The sequence below is a fragment of the Physeter macrocephalus genome, chromosome 3 (assembly GCF_002837175.3).
Source record: "Physeter macrocephalus isolate SW-GA chromosome 3, ASM283717v5, whole genome shotgun sequence".
Lineage (NCBI taxonomy): Eukaryota > Metazoa > Chordata > Mammalia > Artiodactyla > Physeteridae > Physeter > Physeter macrocephalus.
Genome location: NC_041216.1, coordinates 6,528,743 through 6,544,860, shown reverse-complemented (window position 1 = coordinate 6,544,860; position 16,118 = coordinate 6,528,743). Strand labels below are relative to the sequence as shown.

The following is a 16,118-nucleotide window of genomic DNA, read 5'->3' as shown; positions in this document are numbered from 1 at the left end:
TTCTGTCTCGGGTCTACTCCCGCACCGCCAGGCAACTCCTCGTAGTATGGGACTGTGAACCCCTGCTGGAGGAAGTGCCTCAGCAGGCTCTGAAGCTCTGTCCCGGGCTCACGGCCGGGGAAGGTCCCTGTGCCGAGTGGCACGTGCACCACTCAAGAGTCATCTATTCCTTTAGTGAATTTTAGACAAAAGGAACAGAAGACACAACCCAGCCCTTAGGGGGGTGGTGTCCATGCGGGTCTCTCTGTTCCGTCTCCGGGCATTTGTTCTGTGTCTTGACCTTTTCACTGAGCAGTTTTGATTGAGGTCAGTGATTTTCTAGCTGGACAAGGCTGGGCAGAGGGTGCCAGCATGGACTCTCAGCAGGGAGATGGAGACCTGACCACACAGTGTTGGCCGCAGTGCATGCTGGGAAAGAGCTAGGAGGATGTGGGCAGGGAGGAGTGCACTTCAGCACGGGGAGAGGAGGGACGGAGTGATGGGCGAAGGACCACTCTACAAGGCTAACAGGGTGGGGTGCCTCTAGTTTGTGTGCAGGTTGGCCCTGAGGCAGTGGCCTCTAAAATGTCAGTGACAGCTGTGTTCAATGCCAGGAAACCCTCGACCTTCAGCACACAAGGCAAGGAGAAGCAGGGCGGGCGAGGCAGGCACCAGCAGTGGGAAAGCGCCTGAAGGTGTGAGGCCCCTGACCTGATGGCTCAGGGAGTGGAGAGCAAGGCAGCCAATGTAATAAGAACAAGTCCAATGGTACTTCATATGTGCCAGGCGCTGTCCTAAGCACTTCACAGAGGTGTGCTCATTTTGTAGACGAAAAAAAGCTGAGGCACTGGGTGTTTTGTGCAAGGTCACACAACTAATATCAGAATGGACAGAGTGCATGCAGTTCCAGGATGTCTGGCTCCAAGCCCACGCTACTCTGCCTTTCTGTACTGAGGCGTTTACCTGCAATGGGGTTTTGGAAAACAGAGATGGCAGGAGGCAGCACCTTGGCAGGTCTGTACCTGAGAGCCCAGGAGACCTTGATTAGCCATTGGGAACCCCTTAGAAAGACCGAGGGGATCTTGTGGATGGGCCTGTCTCCCCAAGATGCATGGATAATGCTGCCAGCTCAGCTGACAAGGATTCTGGGCAATGATGCTCAGCCTCCCATGCCCCATTCTCACACTACTCATTCATTGATTCATTCAATGGTCATTTCAGGGCTTCCCTGGTGGCACAGTGGTTGCGCGTCCGCCTGCCGATGCAGGGGAACCGGGTTCGCGCCCCGGTCTGGGAGGATCCCACATGCCGCGGAGCGGCTGAGCCCGTGAGCCATGGCCGCTGAGCCTGTGCGTCCGGAGCCTGCGCTCCGCGACGGGAGAGGCCACAACAGTGAGAGGCCCGCATACCGAAAAAAAAAAAAAAAATGGTCATTTCATTGAACACAATATATACCAGTCTTTTAGGTGCCAGGGCTATATCAGTTAAGAAGAAGGAGCCTTCCTCTCAGCTGTGTTGGAGAGGAGGAGAAAGACATTAAATACACACAATTATTTAATTACAAATTGTGATAAGGGCCTTGAAGAAGAGAAGCAAAGGCGCTATGGTAGCATACGATAGGAAGGATGACCCTGGGAATGAGATTCCTTAGGTCTGAGGGATTTTTTAAATAGAGTTCCATGGAACTCTAGGGTTCTATGGAAGTTATTTCCAGAGTTATCTAAGACTTCAAGTTAAATTCCAATTACACATATATATGAATGATATTTTTAAAGACAGCAAAAAAAGAGCATACTGGTAGACTCAAATGTGCTATATGCCACATTGGAACCTGCTAGCTCATTCAGGTATTGACAAGTTACCTTGTTTTTTTTTTTTTTTTTTTTTTTTTGTGGTATGCGGGCGTCTCACTGTTGTGGCCTCTCCCGTTGCGGAGCACAGGCTCCGGACGTGCAGGCTCAGTGGCCATGGCTCACGGGCCCAGCCGCTCCGCGGCATGTGGGATCCTCCCAGACCGGGGCGCGAACCCGGTTCCCCTGCATCGGCAGGCGGACGCGCAACCACTGCGCCACCAGGGAAGCCCTACCTTGTTTTTTTAGTGAGGATCTTAGAATAAAGTTCTTCAGTCCTTTCTGTGCAGTCATTGGACTTTATTGTAAATGTGTCACTAATGCGAAAGAACACAGCCCAATATTTTATTTTTGATTTCTTAAAATTCAGGTATGGGGAAAACTATCTGATTGGATTTACTACAATTATTTTTGTGAATTATGGTTTTCTTGTTATTGTGCAGCCAAAAAAGAAAAAATATGGAAACCTACTGAATGCTGAGGCCAATGTCAGACTTCAAGTGTCATCCACAGCTGGGGTCAAATTGTTGTACCCATAGCAGCAGCTGTTTTTGTTTTTAGTAAGCCTTTTTATGGCAAGTAAGTGTTGCATATTTGAACTTCTACATAATCTGTTTTATAAATATTTTAAATACGGATATACTGCGCAGGATTTTTCAATGAAAGAAAAACCAAGTTTGAAAGTGCTGGCTTTGGTTCAGAGGCTTTGGAGACCTGGGCTGGCCTCCTTACCCATCTCAGGACCCCACCCCTCATACTCCACCCCTTCCCAAGGCCCCCTCATTCCCTCATGGCCTTTGCCTGTGGCCTGGAAACTCCTGATGGGCAAACTGCCGCTCCTGAGAGATGACACGACCTAAGCGAACTGCGCCAGAGGCTGGTCCTGAAACCCGGCAGAAAAGGCTCTAGGCCCCAAACCCAACCAGAGCTTTGGCACATTTCTTGGACAGCAAACACAGCCTTATCCCTCCCAAGGCCAGAAAGAGAGCAGTGGGGGGCGGCCCACTCACCCTTCTTGGTGGCCTCGAAGCTGTCGTGGAAGTGAATCCTCTGGATGTCGTAGGTCAAGGTTGTGTTGGGCAGCAGTGTCCTGTTTCTGTTGATGATGTTGGCAGAAAATCGAAAGGCATGCTCCTCGGCGTTCATGATCTGGGCGTTGGGGCCGTCCGCATACTCAAAGATTCCTCCTGCGAGAGATGGGTAAAATTGTGTGTGCTGGGGAAGGAGGAGGGCTGCCAAGAAAGACGCCTGGTTCAGAAGGTGTTATGGGCAAGATTCTTCCCCCAAATGTTCAATAATATGCCAGATTATTCCCATACGTAGAAACTGTGTTGGAGCATAAGAAATATGAAAATCCTCCCAGTTCATTTCACTCAGCTAGCAAATTCCTAATAACAGAGACTGACAAACAGAGCCCAAATAAAATGACCAACTTATGAATATTGCTATGAAAATTCTCAATACAGTGCTGGCAAGTAGAATCTACCGGAATATTATTACAAGGATAACATGCCATGACCACGGAGTTGTATTCCAGGAGTATAAGCGTGGTTCAATATAAAGACATCTATGAATATCATTTCATCACGTCAACAGTTCAAAGGGAAAAAGATATGATCAACTCACAACATGCAGGAAGGCATTTGACAAAATTTGGTGGGAATGTAAATTGATACAGCCACTATGGAGAACAGTATGGAGGTTCCTTAAAAAACTAAAAATAGAACTACCATGCGACCCAGCAATCCCACTACTGGGCATATACGCTGAGAAAACCATAATTCAAAAAGAGTCGTGTACCACAATGTTCATTGCAGCACTATTTACAACAGCCAGGACATGGAAGCAAACTAAGTGTCCATTGACAGATGAATGGATAAAGAATATGTGGCACATAAACACAATGGAATATCACTCAGCCATAAAAAGAAATGAAATTGAGTTATTTGTAGTGAGGTGGATGGACTTAGAGTCTGTCATACAGAGTGAAGTAAGTCAGAAAGAGAAAAACAAATACCGCATGCTAACACATATATATGGAACCTAAGGAAAAAAAAAAAAGGTTCTGAAGAACCTAGGGGCAGGACAGGAATACAGACGCAGACGTAGAGAATGGACTTGAGGACACGGGGAGGGGGAAGGGTAAGCTGGGATGAAGTGAGAGAGTGGCATGGACATATATACACTACCAAACGTAAAATAGATAGCTAGTGGGAAGCAGCCACATAGCACAGGGAGATGAGCTTGGGGCTTTGTGACCACCTAGAGGGGTGGGATAGGGAGGGTGGGAGGGAGACGCAAGAGTGAGGGGGTATGGGGATATATGTGTACATGTAGCTGATTCACTTTGTTATACAGCAGAAGCTAACACAACATTGTAGAGCAATTATACTCCAATAAAGATGTTAAAAAAAAGAATGCTTAATAATCTAGCTCTAGAAGAGATACTTCCTTGAAGCATCTTCAGCTCAAATTGGCCTCTAATATCACTAATGGTGAAACACTAGAGGCATTCTCATTAAAGGAAAAAAAAAAGAGGAGGTGTGTAGAGTCACACCACACCATTAACCAATGAAATAAGAAGGAAAAAGAATTTAGAGGCACAGCCCTTGGAAAGAAAAAACTTCTTATTTGCCAATGATATAAATGCCTTCCTAAAAGCTCTTAAAATAATCCCTAAACGTGAAAACTAGTAAGAACTAGTAGGAGACTCAAGTTCAATCCCCAAATTAAGTGTTTCTTTAAATCAGCAACAACCAGTAAAAACTTAATGGCAAAAGGATTTCCTTTACAATATCAACAAAATAGTAAATAACTAATCATGAACCAACTCCAATATTAAAAATGACCAAAACACCTCAAGTGAGAGACATAAAAATAGATTTAAACGAGGAGGCATCTCATGTTCCTGGGTAGGTAGGGTCAAGGGTAGAGGTGTCAGTTTTTCTCCAGATTACTTTTTCAGCTTAATGTAATTCCAATCAGAATCCTAGAAGAATATATACGTGTGTGTGTGTGTGTGTGTGTGTGTGTATATATATATATATATTCTTTTTTTCTCTTAACTTGACAAAATAACGCTAAAATACATCTGGAAGATTCAACAGGAGACAGCCTTAAAAGAGATGAGTGTTGACTTGCACTCTGCCAGATTTAAAATATATCATAAAGCCAAAATCATTAAAACTGTGCCCTAATGGTATATGAGAACACAGTTAGGCCAATGGAACGAGATAAGAGCCCCCAGAAAAAGACTCAAGTAGAGATAAGTATTTAAGACACGATAAAGATGGCTATTTCCAATCAGAAGGTAGAAGATGAATTATTCATTAATTGTGCTGAGGCAATTATTCAATTATTGGGGAGAAATTTAAGTTAGAGTCCAATCTTAAGCTATATATCAAAAAAAAAAAAAAAAAGTTCCAGATGGAGCAAAGATTAAATAACAAGAAAGTAAGGGAAGGGAGGGGGGTAAATAACTACAAAACTACCTAAAAAGACAATATAGGTGAATATTATACAATATTGAGGTGGAGGAGGCCTCCCTAGGCATTCCAGTAAAGTCAGAAACCATAGGAGAAAGATTTGTAACTCCACAGAAATAATATAAAATGTGTAGATTTCAAAATTTCCATAAACAGAATTAAATAGCAAACAACAAACTTGGAAATAATATAGGTAACATATATGGCAGTATAAAGGTTGATGTTCTTATTTTATAAAAAGCACTTAAAACACTTAAAAAAGACAAATGCTCCAATAGAAAAATGTGCAAAGGGCAAGGATGGGCATTTCACAAAAGAAAACAAAATAATACGAAGGAGCTGTTAACACATATGAAGAAATGTGCATCCACTCTAATAGTCAAATAAATTCAATTTAAACCAACGGTGAAATACCATTCTTGCCTGTCCCAGCTTTGCCGAGGGTGTTTGGAAACAAACGTTTGCTTAAGTGTTGGTAGAAGTGGGAACCGGTACACCCTCCTTCCTTGATGGCCATTAGAAATGTATCAAAAGCCTTAAAAATGCTCGCACCTGGAACTCATATCTTTGGTTTCTAGGAATTGATTCCAACGATGGGCACGCAGATCATGTGTGAGGAGGAGGATCTAGAGATGCTCAACACCAGAGAAACAGTAAACAAATGGCAATTCGTTATATATTCCCATATAATAGCAAACAGTTAATGATTGGGAAGTATCCATGATATATTTTTAAGTGAAAAACAAAAGTTGTAAAGCAGGAGATGCCGTGTGACCCCACGTTAGAAGAGGAAGAATAGAAGGAAGATGAGGAGGGACCCTTATCATTGACAAAGGAAGAGGAGGCATTTTCAAAACAACACAAGTGAACAGTCCTATGTAATAGATTTCTTATTTTGTTATTTCTGCTTATTTTCCCAAAATAAACCTCTATTCTTAAAAAGAAATCAATTTAATTGTGCTATTATTTACATGAAGAAATTTCACAAAATTCACCGTTTTAAGTGTACAATGATTTTTAGTAAATTTACTAAATTGTGTGTCCATCACCACAGTCCAGCTACTGAACATTTCCATCACCCCACTAAGATCCCTGGTGCCCACTTACAGTCAATCATTGTTTTCACCTCCGGCCTCAGGCAACCACTAATTTACTTTCTGTTTCTAGAGATTTGTCTTTTCCAGGCATTTCATTTAAATGGAATCATGCAATGTGTGGTCTTCTGCATCTGGCTTCTTTCACTGAGCATAATGCTTCTGAGGCTCATCTAGGTTGTAGCACGTATCAGTACATCATTTCTTTTTATTGTTCAATAGTATTACTTTCTATGGATGTACCACATTTTATTTACCAGTTCACCACCAGTTGATGGGCATCCTGGTTGTTCAATTGCTTTAAATTTTTTTTAAAAAACCAGTGACTATTTTACAAAGTAAACAAATAAATCTGCTGCTCTCCCACCCCCGTGGGTATTCCAGCAGGCTTCCAGTTTGCAACACATAGTGTGCATACATGTGAGTCTGTGTGTGTGGGGGGGATGCAGAAACATGCTGAGCACATCCGTAAAACAAGACGAGAAGACTGCATCCCCACATGTTAAGAGGGGGTCTCTCTGAGTGGGAGGATTATGGGTGACTTGAATTTCCTTCTTTGTGCTTTTTCTGTATTTTCAAAAATTTCTGCAGGGAACATGTGTTATATTTCTAATCAGAAAAGCCATCATGTGATTTTGTGTATGTGTTTAAAGGAAAATAAGTGATCAAAATACCATATGATCCAGTAATTCCATTTCTATGGATACAAATTTAGAAAAAGTTAGAGTAACATAAACATTTATGTATAAGGATATTCTTGAAATAGTATCTTGAAATAATATTGAAAAAAATAGAAACAACTTGATGTTCAAAAGCAGATTACTCAATATATTAAAACCCATCCATATGGCAGAACAACTTGCAGGCATTAACAGTCAGGGTATTGGATGGCAGGATATGGTGTCCAGGATTTGCTTCAAAATAATATGGGAGGGGTGGATGTGAAGGGAATGCAGATAGGGCAGCAAAGGCCATGGGTCGCTGATTGCTGGGGCCAGGTGGTGGGTACACAGGGATTCATTATACCATTATCCCTAAGTATATATGACAGACATCCTCCATAATAAAATAGTCTTTAAAATCATAGTACATAAGGGAAAAATAACAAATCGTAGTCATGCAGTCAGAGAAAAGACACATTATGTGCAGATGCTTATTACCATTCTCTTAAAAGCTCAAGAGAATCATATCAAAACCTAGTAGAAAGTAAACAGAAAGCTCATCGGGGGACCAGCATATAAAACATATTTAGAAAAATGTATAGCCTTCCTATAAATCAGCAATAAACAGTGAGGAATTACAAGGGAAAAAAGAGACCCTATTCACAAAAGTAACAACAAAAAAATAAAATACTTTACAATAAATGTGCTATTCCTATATCAAGAAAACTACAAAACTTTACTGGGGGATATAAAAGAAGACTTGAATAAATGGAGAGACATAACTTTCTCCTGGAAGGGAAGGCTCAATATTGTAAAGATGTCAGCTCTCCTTAAATTAATTTACAAATTTAATGCAATTCCAATTAAAATCAAAAAGGACATACCAGAAGGGCATACACCAAAATGTTAACAGAGGTTCTTTCTATAAAGTAAAAAGATAATGGATTGATTTTGCTTAGTGCTTTTCCCCCCAAATGTTCTGCACTGGAGCTTTGGTAATAAGGAAAAAAGCTTTTAAAAAACGCTCTTAAAACATACTTAATGATACAGGAAATGCTCATCCTGCCTGCTCCCAAAGGCAACAAAATAATATTACAGTATGAAGCCTATTTATCAAATAAAAAGCACATAACTATATTTATAGAAAAAAGACTGGAAGGATTTATACCATGGTACCAGTGATTTTCTCTGGGAAGAAGAGGTTTATGGATACTTTTAATCTTGCTCTTTGTAGTTTCTTGATTTTTCCAAATTATTTACAATGAGTAAGTATTATTTTTAACATTTTAAAATGTAAACATCAAAAAAAAATTCTTCCAAGAAAGGCTGGGGAGAAATCTAGTCATTACAGAGCCCCATCCCAAATGAGGGTCAAAGGTCATGGGACAATGGGCCATTTCCTAGGGCTTCACACATCCTTGCTTGCCTCTCAGACCTTGGCAGGTGGGGAGGAGAGGAGAGAGGGGGGTCTCAAACCACTGAGACCCAAGCCCAGAGGATACACAATTCAGTCCCATGAATACCCACTGGTCTCTGCCCACTTGTCACTGGGTGCTGGGATAAGAGAAGTCAGTCCTGGGCCTCTGCTCTCAAGGAGGACTCAGCTGACAATAAACAGATGACCATAGATGACCATAACCAGCATGTGTGGTAATCAGCTGTTCCCAACTCAGGTTCCAGAGACAGGCCTCAGTCCAAACCCTGGCTCTACCCACTGGAGGAAGTTACTCTCTCTGAGACTCAGTTTCTCCATCTGCAAAATGGGGTACACACTTCCAAGGGTTGATCGTTGCGAGGAAAAAAGAAAACAATGTAGCTAAATGCATGGGACATGGTGAGGACTTAGTAAAAGGCAGTTATTAAAGTAGGAGTGAAACAATGTTATTTAGAAAAACAAAACGAATTCTGAGTTTCTACATTCTAGGGCAGGGGTTGACAAACATTTTCTGTAAAGGAGCAGATAGTAAATATTTTTGGCTTTGTGGGCCAGAAGGTCTAATGGACTCTTCCATGAGTCCATTAGCACGAAAGCAGTATATGTAAACAATGGATGGGGCTATGTTTCAATAAAGTTTTATTTACAAAAACAGGTGGTGAGCTGGATTTGGCCAGGGGGCTGTAGTCTGTGCCCTCTTCCAGGGGAAGGGCAGCCTTTATCTCAGCGGGAAAAGCACCTTAGGGCCTGGATGGAGAAGATAAGATGATGATAGTACTGAATTGCTGTGCAAAAGAAACGAAGATGGGATGTTGAATTTTTGTGTGGGGAGGATTGTAGAGAAGGGCCCAAGAGAAAGGGAATAGACAGGAAGTGGGCCCAAAAAGAGAGAAAGAAGAGGACAATATACCCCAGGACCAAAGGCGGTGAGGCCACAGCAGGAAGGGCCATGTTAACACAGTGATGTCTGGTTCTTAGTGCCGTTAGCCTGATCCGTGTGTGCTGTCATCTCCCTCCTTACAGGAGTCCCATCATTTAGTAAAGTTGGTCACAGAAAACTGACCCCAGCTTGTGCTCTTTGGGGACAGTGAAGGAAGGTGGGCAGAGTCCAGCATAGGGCGAATCAGGGTAAAAAGAGGACAAGAGGTGCAGGAGGTGGGATGAGAGGGGATGGAAAATTCAGCAGAGAAGGAAGTTGGAACAAAAGGTGATTAGGAGAAACCAGAAGCCCTGGGGCATCTCAGAGATGCTGCTGGGGAGAGGCTGTTCCCCCATCTCTATCCCCCAAACACAGGCAAGGAATGGTCATTTTACTTGCACATTAAGGGCAAGATGATCCCCCAAATTTGAATGTATTGGGACACCCAGGCAACAAATATTTAGGTACAGTGCAGAGGTTCAGAGAGTGGGTTCTGGATGTAGCAGACCTGGGTTTGAGTCTTGGTTCCATTCACAGGCTGCCCTTCTCTCTAGAGAACTATTCTCACTTCTTCCCAGGGGGGCAGTGTGTAGCCAATGACTGAATGATACTGGGGCTCAAAAGGGTGGTCCCCTTGCCTCAGGGTGGGTATAACTCTGTGGTGCAGGTATGCTCCACAGCCCCTCCCAACAGCCCCACCTTGCATCGGACAAAGACCAGATCTTACCCAAGGCTGCATCTTGGTCCATCCCTGTCCCCTTCCCTATCCTGCTTTGCTCACTCCCCAACAGGGTTTTCCTAAAGAGCGCCCTTCCCTGTTATCGACCCCAGGTATCTGAATCCTTGACTCAGGCTCTGCATCTGGGGGACCCGACCTAAGATAGAGGTGACGTTGCTTTAGGGGGAGTATCAACCACACTTACCTTTCAGTTCTTTTGGAGGAAGGGAAGGGCGGCACCGAACCTCATCCATTGAAAAACCTTTGAGGGTTCTTCTACCCTCTCCCTTCTGGGTCCTCTTGACCCCTTTCTCTTTTTTGCAGGGGGCTCTATAGATAAGGGAGCTTTGTAAGCTCAGTGTCTGATGGGCTGGGGTTCTAATTCAGGCTCCACCCCATGGAAGAAAGGCTGCTTTGGGTCTTGGCTTCTGGAAAGAGCACCCCGCCCCGCTTTGAAGCAGCTCCCGCATTCAGCTGGCTCCTCTCTATTCTCTTCCTTCCCATACATTCCTCATGATCATTATTTAAAGAGGCTAATAAGTAGGTTGGCACTGTTGATTAATGCATAATCTTAATCATGATTGCATAGCATAATTGGCATTAATTTGAAGAGCTAGTTCATTATGAAGATAATTGTCACTGCTTTCTGCTTTAATAAAATGGAGCAGAGACACCAGGGCTGCTGAGGAAATAGGATGGTGTGTGTGTGTGTGTGTGTGTGTGTGTGTGTGTGTGTGTGTGAGTGTGCGCGCGCGTGTGCGCGCGCGCGCGCTGTGTGACGGGTCCCGGAAGATGTTAGCAGGGGTGGAGCACAGGTGCAGTTGGATCATTTTCTTCCAACAAAATCTTGAGTGTAAGCCCAATGGGTAAAACAAATAACAATAATAATAATAATAACAATAATAAAATGGAGCAGAGACACCAGGGCTGCTGAGGAAATAGGATGGTGTGTGTGTGTGTGTGTGTGTGTGTGTGTGTGTGTGTGTGTGAGTGTGCGCGCGCGTGTGCGCGCGCGCGCGCTGTGTGACGGGTCCCGGAAGATGTTAGCAGGGGTGGAGCACAGGTGCAGTTGGATCATTTTCTTCCAACAAAATCTTGAGTGTAAGCCCAATGGGTAAAACAAATAACAATAATAATAACAATAACACAACTGATTATGTGCTGGGGATGATGCTGAATGCTTTCCACCTGCTTTATTACAAGAACCTCTACAACCCCATTAGACAGAAACGATTATTGCCCCATTTTACAGAAGAAAAAACGGAGGTCCAGGGAGGTTAAAGAGCTTGTGAAAACTACTATGTGGTAAATTCTCTTCTGCAACCAAAGCCAGCTTGTTGGTGCCAACTGTTAACTTTTCAGGAGTTGTGAAAGTGAGTTACTAAACCATTGGCAGCTTGAAAGCAGCCACAACGAGAATGTTTACACCACAGAAATAAGCAGGTGCTACAAATGAGAGCTTTTTTTTTTTTCCCCCCTGGAGAGTGTGATTACCAGCACACCACTGCCCAAGCCCATTTCCATCATCTGGACTCTTAAAGACTGGATGCCACAGTTCCCGAGAAGGCTCTGTAACCCCCAGGGCTCCACCAGGCGCAGCATGAAAACCACTGCTCAGAACTAACCTCATCTACAGACAGCGAAACGCAAGGCCGGGGGGGTGGGGAGGAGCGCTCCAACTAGCTGTGCCAACCGGAACCGATTTCCTTCTTGCTCCTTCTACAGTGACATGTTGTCATATGTTTCGAGAAACATTCTGACTGCCCTAAGCATAAACACCCTTATTTTTAAGATTGCTTTTTCTGTCTCTGGAAATGTGCCCAAACGGTGGCATTGCCCTGCCTCCCAGGTGACCTATGGTGGCCTGTGACCTCAAATACACAGTGCTGTCCTGCCACGTCTCATCATGAATAGCAAGGAGGCACCACCCACAGCCCCTGCTGTCCCAACACACACTCCTTCTGGGCAAGTGGCCCTAGAGACCCTCCAGCGCACAGGTCCCAGGGCAGATGCAAGCAGAAGACTGAGTCCCCTGATTAAGTCCATGACCTCATGACTGTCTAGGGCTGGTCTGGAGTCTTGAGATGTTCCTTTCTCTTGAACAACTTTGTGCTCTTGAATTTGGCCCTTGCAAAGGCAGCCCAGCCAGCCCAGCCCCGATTGCAGTGAACCTGGCAGACTCCGGCCAAGCCTGCAATGTGCCGCCACCTGTCTGTCTGGCAGCCGAGTCCCAGGAGACATTCACGTTCCCAGCACCAGGCCCAGGCACCGTCAATCCTCTGGGGCCTAAGTCTGTTCTTTCTTTTCCAGTCTGCTTTGTTCTTTTTCTGAAGTTTCCAAGGTGTTGTAGAGATTGAGACGCTAATCAGTGAGACTGTTGCTAACAGCCTCTTCCCGGGCCGCCTCCCTGTCTGCTCTGATCAGGGTTCTCTCTTCTCCCTGCCAGGGCCCCTGCGGCTCTCTGTAGCCCGTGGGTTGGAAGAACCAGGCTCTGCTTTCTACTGCACCTTAGCCAGCTCTTCAGGGCCCCGGCAGTGCCTGGGGACTTGCTTCTGGGCCTCTCTGTGCCGTGGTCTCAGCAGAAGGAGATGAGGGGACACACTGGCTGACTTCCCCCACTGGGCATAATAGGTGGTCTACAGAAGGTAAGCAGTGCCCGGTGGAAAAGTGCCAAGGATAGGCTTTCTGAGGTCCTGGGCGAGGGAGAGGAGACAAGGAGTCTGTGTGTCTCCCCTCCTCTGGGTTCGTTGATTCGTTCGTTCATTCATTCATTCCCCAAGCAGTTTATAGGCTACAACCATGAACAAGGAACCATGCTGAACACTAGATGAGTCAGAGAGAGATTAGGCATACTCCCAGGCCTTCAGGAGCTCACAGCTCGGAAGAGGAAATGAGAGAAGGGGCACACATAAAATCGCTACGGGTGAAAACTCTCCATGTGATCAGAATGCCTGGAAAGCTGGGGAGACTCGGAGAAGAGGGGGTCATGGGTGTCTCTGTGGATAAGGCAGCACCTGCCCTGCTCAGAGCTGAGCTGTGGAAGGAACATGGCACCAGCGAGGGAGAGAATGGCTGTGGGTGTGTTCTTGAGGATGAGGACTTGGGCTAGGGCAGGGCCAGTGGGGAGGGAGTGAAGCAGGGGCCAGGCAGGAGGGGAGCTGCTGGGTTTGCTTCTCTAGGACTGATCTGTGATGAGATGAAGGAGGGAGGTGGGGGCCTGCGAGAGGGAGCATGAAAGAAGACCCTGGAGTCTGGACCAGAATGGGAGTGCAGTCAAGCCTGTGGACTCCACAGTCAGGCTGCCTGAATTTGAATTGACCCCACCATTTCCCAGCTGTGCAAACTTGGGCAAGACCCTTTCCTGCCCCGTGCCTCTGTTTGGTCATCTGAAAACAGGGATATTAGTAGCACTTACAACATAGCTCTATTTTGAGGCTTAAATGGCATAAATCATCTAAGGCACATCGTAAGCCCTCATAAGGGCAAGAAGTTACAATTTTGTAGTGACAGGGAAGCTGGGGGGCTTTAAATTAAATGGGGGTATCCAGAGAAAGAACAGATCTGAGGAGAGGATTGCAATCTCGGAGGGCCCCAGGGGAGGGCTCCTGATGGAGTCCCGGAGCCTGGTGGCAGTTGTTTTGATTGATCTGATGATATGCGGAGCTTTGTCTGTACAACTCAGGGACGCGCAAGTCAAATATTGCAGAATCCACCACGTCGGGAGGATGGCTGGAGGCTCCTGTGCTGCCCAGAGACCCTGATGACCAATGGGCTGTCATCAGGTGGAAGAGCAGGAGCCAGGGCTGCTGGGAAGGGGGCTGCTGCGCAGGGGCCCAGGGCCAGTGAGTGCCCTTGCCGGAGGGGCCAAAGGAAAGAAGATCCTGAATCCCGAGTCCCTGGTGGGGCTGTCCCACCTCCTTGATGGGCAGAGCCGTCACACAGCCCACCCCCATGCACACCTGCCCACAGCAGAAAGGCCAGCCATAAGCCTGGCATTCGAGGCCCTTCCTGGGCCAGCCTGACCTCCTCCACGCAGGGCATCCTCCACTCACACTGTACTTGGCACCCTCCCCTTCGTGCCTCGGTGCTTTCGAGTGTGCGCCCCCTCTGCCTGGATCGCCTTTTCTTCTGTTTCCTCCTTCCAAAGCTGGCTTCCATATTTCTCTTCTGAGCCTTGTGTAGCAAACGCTGTCCTTGTGTCCTCTTCCCCCCACCCCCCGCTAGGGGCCGCCTGCAGACATTTCCTCTGCCCCCCCTTGGAATTTGCTGGCGATGGTGCAGCTACAAGAGCCAGGGAGCTGAGCTCAGCAGAGCCTCAGCTGAGGAGGCAGGGAGCAGGGGGATGAACCCCGGCTTTCTCGCCCCTCAAAGGTGCAATTCCGAGGCACGATCTACCCAGTTTTGCAAAGGGCCCCAGCGGGGCTGAGCCCCAGTTACCCACAGCACAAGCCACCTGAGGACACACCTTCACTGGCTTTCCTCCTTCCCCATCTCACTTTCCTGCTCCATTGCCATACTTCCTGGAATCATCTCCCAGATAAACTACTCGCACCCTAACTTGTTGCAGGATCTGCTTCGGGGAGCTCCCAACTAAGACGCCTTCCCAGGGCTCCAAATTCATCCTCTGTACCCACCCTCACCTGTGTTATGTGTCATGTCCCCCACTCCCTCCCTGTTAGGCTGTGGGCATCTGGAGGGTGGACACACACACACACACACACACACACACACACTACTTGCTTTTAAAAGCTAATTCCTGTTCAGGACTTTGATACTTAAATGATAAAGCAAAAAGCACACAAATATCCTCCAGACCACCTGCCATGAAGATGCCCAGCAGGGCGGATACCCAGGTCCTGCAGTTTTCAAGCTCCTCCGTCTCCCCATCTCTGGCCATGATCGGCTCTTACTAGAGGAGGAAGCTGAGGCTGGGGTGCCCTCAGTAGGCAACCTTCCAGGCCCCTGCCCCTTGCAGGGGTAGATAGGGTGCCATGTGCCTGGTGACATGGCTGGATGGCTGTAGAGAAAGGACCTGATTCTGGCTGGGGGTGAACCCTCAAAGCAGCCCTAACCGAAGCTCCTCTCCAAACCCGGGGCCCCGCTCCAGAGTGGTGTCGGCACCCGTAAGATAGCCCTCCCTCAGCACCAGCCTGCCTGCCCACAGCCCAGCCCTGAGGAGGCCAGGAGGCCAGTCTAAGGCCACTGGGATGCGGTGTGGGCAGAGGCAACTGGGCAGGGACAGGGGGAGTAGAACCTGGGAAATTAGCAGAGGAAGGAGCCAGCCCGTTCTGCATTATTAATCCCATCCTCATCTGTTTTAAATATCAATTGCTATGCAGGTTAAATACTTATTCAGATGCCTTTTAGCTTAAAAGCAAGCTAATTGATCTCTGGAGATCCTGAATGAACAGTGAAGAAAGTGCACTAATTATAGAATCAACCTCCATTTCTCTGTTTTGTTTCTTCTCTGACAATGCTGCTGGAATGACAGAAGGGGGTCTGATGGAGCAAAACACGTGCTGTTTTGATTAGGCCGCAACACAAAGTTGACCTGTAGGCCCCGCCCCCCACCCCTCCCCCATGGCTCCTGACTCTGGGATGAACTCTCCCAGGTGGGCCTCCTGGGCACACCTCTCCCAGGTGGGAGCTCTTAAAGACAGGACTTCAAGATGCTGAAAGTATCAGTATGGTTGTCTGCTCCCGGCCCACCCATCCTGCAGGCCTGCCCCCCATTAAAGAAAAAACCAACACAAATGCAGCTCAAATCTCTCGAAGTCCACTTTCTTCTCACATACGCTGACCTCCTCTGGGGTCTCAGCTTGTGATTTTGCACTAGCCTCCTGGAATTAGGCAATACAGCCCAGCTGACCTTGGCACCCCTGTGGTCCCTCCCATAGCTCCCTATTCACTAGGGATGCCCATGCTGCAGCCCCGTGGTGCCTGGACCACCCCAGTTGAGGGAGACGGGGTTCCTCA

At 46.5% G+C, this 16,118-nt stretch overlaps 1 protein-coding gene across 1 annotated transcript in view; it reads right to left on the bottom strand.

Moving 5' to 3' along the window:
- GRIK3 (glutamate ionotropic receptor kainate type subunit 3) overlaps nt 1–16,118 on the bottom strand; it is a 239,600-nt gene that overhangs the window by 92,000 nt on the left and 131,482 nt on the right. The window contains exon 2 of the mRNA XM_007104099.4: nt 2,840–3,016. Within this exon, the coding sequence (XP_007104161.2) occupies nt 2,840–3,016 (177 nt within the window). The remainder of the gene's footprint in view (nt 1–2,839; nt 3,017–16,118) is intronic.